The sequence below is a fragment of the Tachypleus tridentatus genome, chromosome 5, assembly GCF_004210375.1.
Source record: "Tachypleus tridentatus isolate NWPU-2018 chromosome 5, ASM421037v1, whole genome shotgun sequence".
Taxonomy (NCBI): Eukaryota; Metazoa; Arthropoda; class Merostomata; order Xiphosura; family Limulidae; genus Tachypleus; species Tachypleus tridentatus.
The window spans coordinates 50211002-50226770 of NC_134829.1; the positions used below are offsets into that span (position 1 = coordinate 50211002).

Consider the following 15769-nt stretch of genomic DNA (forward strand, 5'->3'; position numbering starts at 1 on the left):
ACACTATTATGAAATATCATACGCACAATCTGGACACAAACTGCCTAACCCTTGACTGTTAGGAAATACAAAAGTCATCACGCGAAAAGGGTAGACAGAGAAAAATTAGATATATCAAGGAGAGAAAGGTCATACATATACATGACAAAAGTCACTTCCTAGTTGGGTAAGTGTAGTTTCCATATACAAAGGTCACTTCCCAGTTGGGTAAGTGTAGTTTGCACAGACAAAGATCACTTCCCAGTTGGGTAAGCGTAGTTTGCACAGACAAAGGTCACTTCCCAGTTGGGTAAGTGTAGTTTGCACAGACAAAGATCACTTCCCAGTTGGGTAAGTGTAGTTTGCACAGACAAAGGTCACTTCCTAGTTGGGTAAGTGTAGTTTCCATATACAAAGGTCACTTCCCAGTTGGGTAAGTGTAGTTTGCACAGACAAAGGTCACTTCCCAGTTGGGTAAGTGTAGTTTGCACAGACAAAGGTCACTTCCCAGTTGGGTAAGTTTAGTTTGCACAAAATAAAAGTAATTTATATTTACATTAAAATAAATGCTTCAAACTCTATACAAGTTTAATTGTCACCATCTTTCTCAACAAAAATTTTCGTAAATTACTGAATTTAAAAGTCAGGAAACACAGTTCTTCCACTTTACATAGTGATACACAACAATAAATGTATATTATCAATACTTCACTGTAATCTGAGGGTCGCGGGTTCGAATCCCTGTGGAACCAAAAATGCTTGCTCTTTTAGCCCTGGGGGCATTATAATGTGGCAGTCAATCCCTCGTGTAGCTTTTCGCGAAATTCAAAACAAACTAAACCAACTATAGGCTCCTCGTAATTTACCGTAAAAGGCCCAGTGATTGAAACATCGTATCTGTTCTAAACTGAGATATTTCTTAATGTAAATTGTAACAAAATATACTCGATTATTATATATTAATCAGAAAATAAACTCAAAATGAAACTAAAAGATGACCTTTGTTATAGTCCACCCTTAACACCTTTATTTGTTAGCCTCAAGCAACACCCTTTTCTCCACCCATTTCAAACACTTTCTCTGCTGGCGTCAAGCAACACCTTTCTCGTCAATCCTTGGCACCTTTCTTTGTCACCATGTTTGCTTATAGTAAACCCACATAGGGTTATTCGCTGAGTACACCGATGGGAATCCAGCTCCTGATTTTAGCGTTGTAAATCCGTTGACTTACCACATAATTTGAAGCAGTGTTATTATATCTTAGACGAAGATTTCAAATACTGTGTGTTGAGGTCATTGACAGCAACACGATAAAGGTCAGCTCTGGTTTATTTAACAGTAGTGGTAGATTTATTGTATGGCACTTTTTAAATTAGTGACAGAACGTAGGTTGTTATGATTTATTGTACTGACATCCAATATCATTGTCATTACATACAGAACATACTAAATATCTGACATATCTCTGGGAACACAAATCACCATGGTGACATCGTGTTCTTCATAAAAACATTGTGTCATTATTATTTTACAAACTTCACAATAGTATTGTTAACACCAAAAATATACTTGTTCAATACCATTGTCGGTTTTCATTTCTTCTCTTTCAACATGGCCCTTTATTCTTTGTACCACAGTTGCATTAGTTATCACACTGTTTAATCACATGACAGCATAAGTGAAACATTTATATAGAAATGACTTATATAGATATGACAATCACATCTATACATTTTGAAAGTATTTCAGCATGTGTAATATTTTAGAAGTCTTAACTTAAATGTATATAGTCATGTAAGAGTAAAGATCTAATGATCTGTACCATGGAGAACCGTCTGTTTAATGTTTAGTTAAATATTTCAAGTATATGACACGTTTTGTATAATTTCTGGAACAAGGAAACTTTCATTAGTTATATTTCACTTACGTTAATTTATTCGATATGACTAATAGAAATGCTAGAAACCTATAACAAATATATGACATGGGAATTATTACATTGCACTGTAAATCAGTATTATATAAACTAAGGTGTTTTCATAAATGGCATATCAGTAGATCTTAGATGCTTTGTTAATATGTGGCTTTGCTTACATATGTTAATGATATTACACTGATTCATCACGTAACATGAGTTTGTTGTATCAAATATACTCTTAAAAAAAAAGAAACGCAAAAGGCAAAATTTGAGACAAATTATTAACAAGTTTATTCCGAGTAGTTCTGTATGACATGTGTGAAACTTTGCACATTCACTGCTGAACATCCAAAGTCTGCAAAGGCGAAGTCCACGCTCACTAGGTGAAGTTTAACGTCACTCAACGTCAATAACGAGTATGACCCCCGTGAGCATCAATAACTGCTTGGCATCTCCTGCCCATGGAAGCGATAAGATGACGAATCACATCCTGTGAAATGGCTGTCCATTCAGCCTGCAAAGGTGCTGCAAGCTGAGGTAGAGTCTGCGGTTGAGGTTGTCGCCGTCGCAGACGTCGGTCCAACTCGTCCCAAAGATGTTGGAAGGGGTTTAAATCTGGTGATCTGGAGGGCCAGAGAAGAACGTTGATGCTGTGGTGTCTCAAGAAGACAGTGGTGAGTCGGGCTGTGTGAGGGCGGGCGTTGTCATGTTGAAAAACGTCGTTGACGTTCACCATGATGGGTTGCACATGGGGCCTAAGAATCTCGTCGACGTATCGTTGAGCCTAAGATTCCCTCGAATGTGCAAGAGGTCTGTTCTGGCAATGTAGGCGATGGCAGCCCACATCATGACGCTGCCACCACCAAATCTGTCAATTTTCTGCACACAGTTTGCTGCAAAATGTTCACCTCGGCGACGGTAAACACGGGTCTTTCCATCCTGCCTACGAGGCATAAAACGTGATTCATCGCTGAACCAAACATGCCTCCATCGTCGATGAGGCCATACCCGAAGTGCCCGAGTCCACTGCTGCCGTGCTTGACGATGTTGCTGGGTGAAGATGACGCGTCTGACTGGACGTCGAGGTCGGATTCCTGCATCTCGTAGACGGTTGCGTACGGTCTGATCGGAAATCCTACGCAGCCCTGGTATGGTTGAGGCAATAGACGTCGCAGTGGTAGTCCTATCCCGAAGGTGACGTAACCGGATGTTGCGATCTTGTGCGGGCGTGGTCGCACGAGGTCTGCCAGATCGTGGACGGTCACGAGTTTATCCATGTTGTTGGTGACGATTCCATAGCCTTGTGATGGTGCTTGGATGGACATTCACAGCTCTGGTAACATCTGATCGAGATTCGCCTGCTTCCAAGCGACCGATGGCGTTGTTGCGTTGTGCTTCAGTCAGTCTTGGCGTAACTGTATTGCGTGTCGGTGGCTTAACACTGAGCTATGGAAATCGAGAACCCGTCACTTTTATAGGGATTTTGCACATGTTGCACTTGCAGAACATGCAGATCTCTCAAACAAATTTATTGGACACGAATGCGTTTGGCGAAAAATCCGATGTTTTCCTCAGTTTTCAAAGTGCACAACTTTTATTGTCATTTTGGTCTGACAATCAGTGTCTTAACACGTGTAACATCACATACTCTGAGCTTGTAACGTTATTACATATATTTCTCTTTAAAATAACAAAAACTATCCCTTTTGCGTTTCTTTTTCTGAAGAGTATATAAATTGAGATTTAAAAAAGAATTGATAGTAATGAAACTCAATTTATCATAACACACTAAGGTAGACCCGTACAGATGAGTATTTCATGTTTTTATGAGCAGAATCTTTGTGTATTTTAAAGTTTTGTTAGTAAGTGTTTCAAAGCATGTTATAACTAAGTCCGAGATTTTACCTACTAAAGATACGATATGTGATGAGATTCGAGTTTCGTGTGAAGAAATTCACATAATACTGATTTATAATTTATACATTTAATTATCTATCTATGTTCTGTTAATGAAGTATAATTTTATGTGAGGAAATACTTCTTTTGTATTTATCTAAAAATATTCACTTGGTTTTTGACAAAAGGTTTTCCCACGATTACGACTGTTTTATCTTTCGGTATTTTTCATTTTTGAAAAATGTATTTTATGTTTTGTTAAACAAACAGGTTTAGAAAGAGTAATGTACATATAATTTGTTTTTGCACCGATATTTAGGTAAAAAAGATAATACGAGTTATGTTACGTCAGTTTTGAAAGAGTACGTTTTCTTAGATTGAAATGTAAATGAACAAACATGATTGGACATTTGTTAATATTTAAGTAAAAATTAGCCTAATGTGTCCGAACTTGTGTCGCGGGTTCGAAACATGCTCGCCTTTTCATGCGTGGGGAGTGTTATATTGTGACGGTCACTACCACTATTCGTTGGTAAAAGAGTAGCCCAAAAGTTGGCGGTGGGAGGTGATGACTAGCTGCCTTCCCTTAGTCTTACACTTACAAATTAGGGACGGCTAGCGTAGACAGCCCTAGCGTAGCTTTGCGCGAAATTCAAAACAAACCAAAACCAAAGTTGTAAACGAATTTATCTAAATCACCTGGAAATAACACACTGTTACCAGTCAAACGGCCCGGCATGGCCAGGTGGTTTAAGGTGTTTGATTGATAATCCGAGGGTCGCGGGTTCGGATCCCCGTCGTACCAAACATGCTCGCCCTTTCAGCCATGGGGGCGTTATATGTGATGGTCAATCCCACTATTCGTTGGTAAAAGAGTAGCCCAAGAGTTGGCGATGGCTGGTGATGACTAGTTGCCTTCCCTCTTGTTTTACACTGCTAAATTAGGGACGACTAGTGCCGGCAGCCCTTGAGTAGCTTTGCGCGAAATTCAAAACAAACAAATGAACCAATCAAATATATAATGTGTTGTACTGTATAATGAAAGAAATCTCATACATTTCGCATATTCATGTAATTTTAGGTTTAAGTAAATACCATAAATAGTAAAATTAGAACTGAATCAATCATAGTTTGTTTGTTTGTTTTTTTAATTTCGCACAAAGCTACTCGAGGGCTATCTGTGCTAGCCGTCCCTAATTTAGCAGTGTAAGATTAGAGGGAAGGCAGCTAGTCATCACCACCCACCGCCAACTCTTAAGCTACTCTTTTACCAACGAATAGTAGGATTGACCGTCACATTATAACGCCCCCACGGCTGAAAGGGCGAGCATGTTTGGCGCGACGGGGACGCGAACCCGCGACCCTCAGATTACGAGTCGCACGCCTTAATGCGCTCGGCCATGCCGGGCCTATAGTTTGTAAAATAATAATGACACAATGTTTTTATGAAGAACACGATGTCACCATGGTGATTTGTGTTCCCAAAGATATGACAGATATTTAGTATGTTCTGTATGTAATGACTATGATATTGGATGTCAGTACAATAAATCATAACAACCTACGTTCTGTCACTAATTTAAAAAGTGCCATACAATAAACCTACCACTACTGTTAAATAAACCAGAGCTGACCTTTATCGTGTAGCTGTCAATGACCTTAACACACAGTATTTGAAATCTTCGTCTAAGATATAACAACACTGATTCAAATTATGCGCCAGTTTCGAAGCATTTTAACATGAACTACATAAAACAATAATTAGACGTCAGTGTATAACGAAATCCTGTGCATTGTCATGCGCAAGTAGATATTAAAAGGTATAACTGAATAGATCCGTCATTTTGAAAATTTTTCTAAACCAATTGACAAGTCTTAATATCTGACCTTATGTCAGGCACAATATACAATAATTTACACTAACTAGAATGTCCCGTCAAATACTGAAAAATATATTTAGTGTTCTGTATCACAATGTAAAATTGAAGAACTGTGTTTACTGACTTTCAAATTCAGTAATATACAAAATTTTTAGTTAAAAGATGGTGAGTGTTAAATATGTAAACTTTGAAGCATTTGTTTTTAATATTAACTATACTGTATATGCGTAGACAATGTGTTATAAATTACTTTCATTTTATGCAAAATAGACTTGGCCAACTAGGAAGTGTCCTTTGTCATGTATACGTATGACCTTTCTGTTCTTCTAACTATCTTATTTTCTTCTGTCTTCCCTTCCCATGTGACAACTTTTGTATTTCCGAACAGAAAAATTAAATACAGAACTAATGAATCAGTGTTTTAAATCTTCCCGCCTCGAGATATTTTGTTACATCTCGTGTGCATCATTGTCTTTGACGTCATGTTCGTCTGTCATGGCGGCCTAGCAACGTGCCCTCTTTCATGACATTATTTCATGAAGCCAGTGTCCTCTGGTTCCACTTCGTGGATCTACTACGTAATCGTCTGTGGCATTCCACCGTCATATTTACCCGTCATGGGAACCTAGCAACGCTCACTACTCGGATGGTATCACTGTCTTTACCCATTCCCTCCCTTATTGCTTGAGGTCAATACGCATTTATCACCCTCTACCGTCTTGTCTTACAAGTGACGCATTAACTACTAATGCATGAACATGCTTACCCCTAATCCTGGACAATCCTTTATGCTCCCGGCGATGTAATCCATATTGCGAGTGACCACACTTCCATTATAACACAAGTGAATGTTTTCAGTGAACTTTTGCTCTATCTCTGCCAGCGAGAAAGCACACATGGCTGACATCCGGGCAGGTTGAAAAGTGTGGTCAGTAGCACCTTTACTAAACACGCCGACTAAAACATCACTTCCTGTAGGGATCTGACACTTATTTGCCAAGTTGGAGCCTGCAGCAACAATACTTGCATCCTGAAGTATATTGTAATCGGTACCATCTTTACTAACACACTGCAACGTTACTTCTGTGTAAGTGTTATAACCAGCATCGGACGCACACACACGCGCCAGACGCGTGACGTATCCCCATTCCTCCAGCGCCCTCAAGTGAGATTTTCTTTGAACAGTACAAAAGTAAACAAAATCTCCAGAGCAGAACCCATAGATGTAATTAACGAGATAGTAATCCCTAAGGTGTGAACTAATGTCAACTCGAGAAATAGTGGAAAAAGACTTTTCAATGATCCCAAAAGGTTTGTCTGGTCCGTCAGCCAGGCTACGACTAGTAATAGCAGGAACCATATCTCTGTATGGCCCTAATCGACTGTTGGTGGCTCCTACGTAAAGGACTCGTGAAATATTGTCAAGATAAGGAGCTGTACCTATGAAGGCGTAAGTGGAAGAACTTCCATCATTAGCAGCTACAGGAACTGGAACTAGATCTTCATAATGTGATACGTTTATCAACTGATGACGTCGACACGCCCCCTGGTGAGCACTCCCACAAACTATTAGCATACTATTTTTATCATCTATGACTAGAATTTTATTGAAGTTAGCCATGTACGTCTTCTCCTGATTACGACAGTAGATTGGGGAACACTGGACGCTGTCCAGTACAGGTCCCGTTTGAACTTTAGCTTCCATGATTAAGGAATTGTTGAACTGATATATCCAGTTCGTGGCTCCTAAATACACGCGGCCAGAATGGAAGTCCACCGCGATGTGAGTAAAGTTGACAGTTCTGTTAAATGTTCTGTAGACTTTATAGATACTGCTGTCTCTCGAAACTTCAGCTTTGCACCACAAACACAACAGCAGATACAACACCTCCAGAACATAAAACACACCACACCCCCAGTAACTTCGTATCCTCACTCCGCTGTGCGTTACTTTGACCATACGAGAGAGGGCGCCCTCACGCCACGAGTCTGACATTGCGAGGGACTGTGGATGAAATCTCAGGTGTCAGTAGAAGTTTCTCCCGGCCAAATCTAAGAGACAAAACGATTTTATTGATACGAAAATCTAAACAGTATTGGAACTTGAAGAACAACAACCATACAAGTACACTGGTTCTTAAATCTCAGCAGTAAAACTAGAATATTAATAGTATTACACAACAAAACATTTATTTGTTTAAGACTCATAACGTAGGTAAATTAATATGTCGAATTATAAACGATTTTTGTCTACGTTAAAATACTTTTATTAAGAGCTTTCTGTCCTTTTACCGGAACTTGTAACGGACAACAATGCACTGTTAGACCACTTACCTTGTTGCTAAGACAGTCTTTCTAAGTGATTACGTTAAAATATACATTAACACTAAAAACTTCTTATTATCGGAATTCTTTCTTAATGTTCTTATTTAACATATATATAAAAAATCACAGATGATTTCTGTGTTTTGCGTTAATCACAGGATAAAATATAATTTACAATAGTAATGGAAACACTCATATTAAATCCGTTTAAACATAACGCTAAAGGCTTGCGTCATCATTTTGTTATCATCTCGTACTAACGAGACCTTTTTTTTTACCCACTTGGCGCTTTAGGCTTCCGTAAGACTAACTTCGAGCTAGTCAAGCATATTTTTACCTTCAAGCTCATAGGTTTTACTGAAGAATGGAAAATAATGACCCACCGTGATATGAGTAACTGAATGCACGTGTTCTGGGTGAGGTATTCTATATTGATAATTGCAACTGTTTTTGTTTTTTTTTCTTTTCCTAGCTGATTTCTCCATTTGTCTAATTTATCGGTAGTTAACAAAACTCAAACAGATGAAATTATAATAAATATATAATTAATGCATACATTTTTTAGTGATTTTACAAAGATATTTACAACAGTGAAAACTGTTCAAGTCACTACAATATATATAAACGCTTTACTGTCTAACGTGTCAAAAACAAAATTTTTGTAACAAGAAGTATTTTTATATTAACTCAGTGGTTCTTATCCTGGGTTCAATCGAATCCCAGGAGTTCGGTGAATCAGTCTCAGGAGTTCGGCGGAGGTAAAGATACACACATTGTGTGTGTGTGTGTGTGTGTGTGTGTGTGTCCATTACGTTCGCACCACTCGTATGATTCGTGACGTCATGCTCCACTTGGCCATCATTGGCTGCGGCTGATCACGTCACATCAATTGGCCTTAATGTCTGTGCTGCAAGGAACTTCGTGCGCTTAGCAGTCGACTTGTGACTGTAGTAATTGTGATTTTTTTCTTAATCTTTCAATCCCTTCATACTAACTATGTCAAGCAAAACAGAAAGTGGTCGGACGAATACGTGCAATATGGATTCACGTGTATAACGGAACATGATGGGAGTCAGCGTCCTCAATGCATGATTTGCAATGCCAAGTTGAGCAATTCTAGTCTAGCACCGGCAAAGCTAAGAGAACACTCCCTAAAGCTGCATGGAGATGGGAAATACAAGAACACAACGTTTGCTGAATTCAAGGTAAAGAGAGCCAGGTTCGATGAAAAGGCTACTTTACCTGTTTTGTACCCATCGACAAACCGATCCTCACAGCATCGTACGAAGTTGCATATTTGATCGAAAAGCAGGGCAAACCACGCCATTGGTGAAGCACTCGTAAAACCAGCTGCGTTGAAGATGGCGAATATCATGCTGAGAAAAGCTGCTGAAAATAAGTTATCCCAAATTCCTCTTTCAAATGACACCATCAGCAGCAGAATAGATGGCATGAGCGATGACACCTTAGCTCAAGTAGTTGCAGATCTGATTTCAAGACCAGCAACATTCAGCCTTCAACTCGACGAAACCACCGACGTTTCCAATCTAAGCCAACTTGTTGTATTCGTGAGCTATGTGAAGAACGACAAGATGAAAGAAGATTTTTTTTATTTTGTAAGTCTCTTACAACAACAACCAAGGCAGCCGACGTGAAGAAATTGTGGATAACTTCTTCAGAGACAACGATCTTTCGTGGGATATGGTTTCTACAGTTTGTTGGGACGGAGCTCCAGTCATGCTGGGACGAAACTCTGGTTTTGGTGCGCTGGTGAAAGCCGATGCACCACACATCATTGTAACGCACTGTGTTCTGCACAGGCATGCGTTGGCAACAAAATCCTTGCCTTCAAAACTGGCAGAAGTATTAAAAATTGTAGTAAAATGTGTGAACTTTGTGTGAAATAGTGCCCTGAAGCACCGCATCTTCAAAGAGCTGTGTAATGAAATGGGCTCTGAATTCGAGGTACTTCTGTATCATTCTAACGTTCGGTGGTTATCCCAAAGAAAGGTGTTGAATCGTGTTTTGCCATACGTGTGGAATTAGCTCTATTTTGCGAGATCACCAACATTGTCATGCAGATTGCTTCGAAAAATCTGAGTTCATTCTCATTTTGGCGTACATGGCCGATATCTTCAATGGTCTCAATCATCTCAATCAACAGATGCAGGGAGGTGGAGTCAACATCATCGAAGCGGAAGAAAACCTGAAGGTTTTTCAAACAAAGCTACCGTTATGGAAACGATGAACAGAGAATGATAACTTCGCAAACTTTCTCCTGATGGACGACTGTGTAAGTAAGATCGAAGATGTGTCTGAAATCGGAGACATTTCTGTACCCGGGGAACTGAAGGAAGCAATTGCCATCCTCGCAAAGTCTCTCGACAGATACTTCCCACCAGAGAGTCACATCCAGCATGGGTGAGACAGCCATTCACGTTTAGTATTGCGACAGCAGATGTCAATGATGAATACCTCGACGAAATCATTGAACTTCAGCAGAGCCAAATTCAACAGCAACTTTTTAGAACAACAATACTCTCAACGTTTTGGTGTCACCAAATCGTAGCGTACCCTCTTAATACTAAGAAAGACCTTAAGATACTAACACCATTTGTTACAACGTATCTTTGCGAGCAATCCTTTACGTGAATGGTAGACATAAAAACGAAGAAAAGGAACAGACTTTGTTGCGAAAATGATATGAGAGTGGCACTTGCCAAGGTGAAGCCGCGCATTTCTAAACTTGTCTCTGAAAGGCAACAGCAAAAGTCACATTGATTTGTAGTAAATATTCATTGAGTTTTGTTTTGTGTGAAATTAATGTTTTGTTGGTTTTGTTCTTTGAACACAGTTATATTGTGTGCAAGTGATGCATGGTTCATTTTGTGCACTAATAAAATATCTACTTATGTTTTGAATTTGAAAAAAAATAATATTTTATTTTTCCAATTACGAAGGGTTCAGTGAATGCAAGTACGAAACTTCTGGGGTTCAGTACCTCCAACAAGGTTAAAAACCACTGGTCTGGTTCAGTACGTCCAACAAGGTTAAGAACGACTGGTCTGGTTCAGTACGTCCAACAAGGTTAAGAACCACTGGTCTGGTTCAGTACGTCCAACAAGGTTAAGAACCACTGGTCTGGTACAGTACCTCCAACAAGGTTAAGAACCACTGTGTTAACTCAAAGCTACAAAAGCTTTAAATCGAAATTTATAAATTGGCGGTGGGTGGTATTGACTGTCTGTTTCCCTTTGGAATATTAAATCTAAATCAACAACGGTTAGCAAAAGATATCTCTCAAGTCGCTTCAGATGAACTTTCAAAAACAAAAATAAACACTGTGTTAAATGAGCGCCCCGGCATGGCCAGGTGGTTAAGGCACTTGACTCGTAATCCGAGGGTCGCATCCCCATCACATCAAACAGGTCGGCCTTTTCAGCCGTGGAGGCGTTATAATGTGACGGTCAATCCCACTATTTGTTGGTAAAAGAGTAGCTCAAGAGTTGGCGGTGGGTGGAGATGACTAGCTGCTTTCCCTCTAGTCTTACACTGATAAATTAGAAACGGCTAGCGTAGATAGCTCTCGAATAACTTTGTGCGAAATTAAAAACAAACCATTGTGTTAAATGGAACAGTCGGAACGATGGGTCATACAGCCAATCTACTGATTGTTTTCACATTGTCAATCGTTACAATCAGCATGTAACTACAGTTAATCTCCTGATCTGTTCACACTGTTAAATGAAACTGTTGGTATGCAGATAAAAGTCAATTTTCTAATCGTTTTACACCATTAAACGGAAATGTTGTTGATGTTGAAGGGTGAGCATAGAATGTACAATCCTGTATGGGTAATTTTCTGTGGATTTCTGTTTAGAATTGTGTATCATTAGAACTGAGACTCGGCACATGAAACAAAACAAAAACTCAACATATCAAATAAACACAGCCACAACACTATGTTCACCCGATAAAATTAACGATGAAGTCAACAAAATAAAACAACACTTCATCAACATCAACAAATTTCCTAAAACAAAACGTGGAAAAAAATGTAGTCGCACACCTAGATCAACAACAAACAAACAATAGTAAATCCCAAAATACAACACACTACAAACCTTATACTGCTGCATACCATATGTTCCGAACATCAGCGAAAAATTAATAAACATATGGAAAAAACTAACAACAAAACACAACATTCCAGTAAACACCAAATTTATTCTAAAACCAGGTACAAAACTAAAGTCCATACTATGTAAAAACTACACTGACAAACACAACACCAATATAATTTATAAAATACAATAAAATACAACAACTGTCACGACTTCTATATTGGAGAAACAAGCAGAAAAATGGAAACTAAAATATAAAAAAAAATAAAACACCTTCACACATTTTTGAACAGAGCATATCAAATAAACACAACATAACCATAAAAAACACCGAAATATTAAGTAGGGAAACAAATATAAACAAACGCAAAATCAATGAAGTCCTACTTATACAGCAACTAAAACCAAAATTAAACCAATATAAAGGAACACTTTAATACCCTATACTAATTAATAACCTAACATCTACCTGCACCGCCCCCTACAATCCCGTACCCGTTATCCTCTCGTCCCTAAGACATGTGTCCGTCAACGGTCACATTCGAACTCTCTTCTTATTAACCTGAAGATGATCTCGGAAGGTCGAAACGTTGTTCTCTCCTTATTTATAAAAGTGTTAATACCAATAAAAACCGTTCTAATATACATTTATATTTCAAATGGGTTTCTCGTCATCAAGTAATCATCTGACTGTTTCGCACTATTCTGTCATTACTTCCAAAATGTTTCTAATAAAAAACAAAAAGCCAAAGTAGAGAAGTTGTTAGTTTGTATAATAAGAAAAAAAAAGAATCAAATAATTAGAGATATCACCATCAACTTCAATAAAAGGTACATTTGTTTTTAAGTAAAAGAAACACACATAAAATACTTTTCATTATGTCTTCGGTTCCGTTTAAGAAAAAAGTTTAATAGTAGGAAACTGGTTGAGTTTAGTGACCTTATGAAATATCTCTGTTGGGAAAGTGCAAATAGAACGTCTTAATATGTTCAGAATTTTGCATCTAGAACATATGTAGGAGTTAAATATAATTGATCAGTGCAGAGCAGGGAACGTGAATCGAAAGATGCAAAACTAAAACAAAGTATGGTAATCACATTGTTACTACACAGTTAACAGTGACCCAGAGAATGTAAAAACAAAATCAAAGAAGCTCTTAGTTATACATTATAGACCATTATAATCCCTCAGTAAGTAAACCTTCAAATGATGAAAACATTTCACACGCTAACTTTCTAAACTACTGAATGAAAACATTATACAAACTATAATTTGCAATAACACTCGATGAAAATATTCTATACTTTATAATTTTCTAAAACAATCAACAAAAACATTCTTCAAGCTACGATTTTGTAAATACTCGACGAAAACATTCTACAAGCTACGAGGGTCGCATTCCCGTCGCGCCAAACATGCTCGCCCTTTCAGCCGTGGAAACGTTATTATGTGATGGTCAATCCCACTATTCGTTGGTAAGAGTAGCCCACGAGTTGGCGGTGGGTGGTGATGACTAGCTGCCTTCCCTCTAGTCTTACACTGCTAAATTAGGGACGGCTAGCACAGATAGCCCTCGAGTAGCTTTGTGCGAAATTCCAAAAAACAAACAAACATTCTACAAGTTATAATTTTGTAAATACTCAATGAAAACATTCTACAAGCTATTTTATGTAAATCTTCAGTTAAACAATTTCTTCGACATTTTTAACCTGATCAGGTTTACACACAGTTCCAAATTACACTATAGCATATGACTCCCAGCAGAAGTAGCGGCCAATGTGTTTTTGTTTTTTTTTTATCTCTCTCCTCTGCAAATATTTTGTGATTAACAAGTGGATCAGAAAAAGCTAACGACTGGAATATAAATTAATATAATTAAGGTAGTTTTGCTCTTTCACTAATAAAAATGAACCAGAAGTCTATAAAGTTGGATACGTTGTCCGGAAAAGTTAAAACAAAATACCACAATCTTGTAACAGTAACAGTATAATATAATCTCGTAAGTATAACAATATAAACGCCTGCAGTTATAACAGCATAATATAATATTCCAAATCGAAACGTACAATGTAATATTAAAAACATAACAACATAATAAGATCTTGAAGTTATGACACGTCAATATACTCCTGAAATTATAGCGGAATATCATACTCCTGAAATTACATCTGCATAATATAGTCTTGAAAGTACAACAACGTAACGCGGTGTTAAAATGTTTATTGTTTTTTATTGCAAAGCTACACAAGAAATACCTGTGCATCGTCTTCCCTAACTTCCTCCCGACACGAATAAACAAACAAAAACCGATGTATTAGTCATATAATGGGTTAACACTGTACTTGCCTCTTAACGGTACGCAACAGTTTAAGGAAACAGCGAGCCGCTTCCTGATATGAAAAACGTTAAGAAACGTTAAATTACAGGTAAGGCAACTAGTCAACAAGCACCCGCCGCCAACTCTTGTCTGACCGAATACTGGAGTTTAACGAATACACTACAGTGCGAAGTACGTTTGTTCAGCAACTGGATGCGAACTAAGAATCTCTGATTTACAGTCTGGATACATTACAAGTTACGCCCGAACCTCCATTCGACAATATTATCCTGTTAAATACGTGTTTATACTATGTTTTAATAAGTAACAAACAATAGCATGTTGTCCTGCGTCATCCAACGCGTATTGTCTGTCGACTGAATTTAACATGGAAAATATGTTTCAGATTACAAACGATGAATTCAACATGTTTCGCATTCTAAATGTATGACAGTTGAATTAAACATGCATTTATTTAGATTAATGGCGACTGATAGAACCTCCGTTATATCGAAATATTAAAATTTATAAACCTGAAGAAAAGAAACACATTAAAGATATATTGTTGAATTATTCTATTTTATATTAACAAGGAAAATCACAATAATTCACCTTTACAAACCAGTTATTTATCTCGCAAGTTTTACTTTTTGAACCTGAAATAACCAAGTTAGTCTTAGATTAAGTTAACTCAAACTATGGCGTCCACATCGCCACGTATCAAACAACTGTGAGCTATTAAAGAATTTAAGAAACAAAACAAAAAACTTATGCACAAACTGCATGACGTAAATACGGTAGTAGAGCTAATTACCATCCCAAGCACGTTTAACTGTAGCGGTAGAGAGATATCCAGGGAGACGAAACGACGCCGGCCAGACACTGCGATTGCCGGAAACCTAACGTCCTCATACGCCAATTTCTGAACATGGAATGAAACTGAAGCGCGCGAAACACTTGTAAACGTTGTAAAGCGTTAGAACACTGGCTTGAAGTAATCAGGTTATTCCTTGTGTTGCTGCGCCATCTTCCAGAGGAAACCAGTAGAACTGCTTCTCTTTATTTCTTTTATTTTTAATCATTCGTTCTCTTTATAATATGTGTTCAATTTTGATTTGAATCCAGCTGTCCGTAATGTCGACTCTAGAAGTATTTTCTTTCCATCTCTTTTGTTAATTTCAATTTTGAAAACCAATTTTCATCGCTAATTCCTTTCCAAATTAGTTTTTCTTTCAGTCGTTCGAATGGCCTGGCATGGCCTAGCGCGTTAAGGCGTGCGCTTCGTAATCTGAGGGTCGCGGGTTCGCGCCCGAGTCGCGCCAAACATGC

General features: G+C 38.1%; 1 protein-coding gene across 1 annotated transcript in view; it reads right to left on the reverse strand.

Moving 5' to 3' along the window:
• LOC143250357 (plexin-B-like) overlaps positions 1–15395 on the reverse strand; it is a 28065-nt gene extending 12670 nt beyond the window's left edge. The window contains exons 1-2 of the mRNA XM_076500802.1: positions 15255–15395; positions 6440–7725 (exon numbers count right to left, since the gene is read on the reverse strand). Coding sequence (XP_076356917.1) covers positions 6440–7669 — 1230 coding nt within the window. The 5' untranslated portion in view covers positions 7670–7725; positions 15255–15395. The remainder of the gene's footprint in view (positions 1–6439; positions 7726–15254) is intronic.
• Positions 15396–15769: the final 374 nt, after the last annotated feature.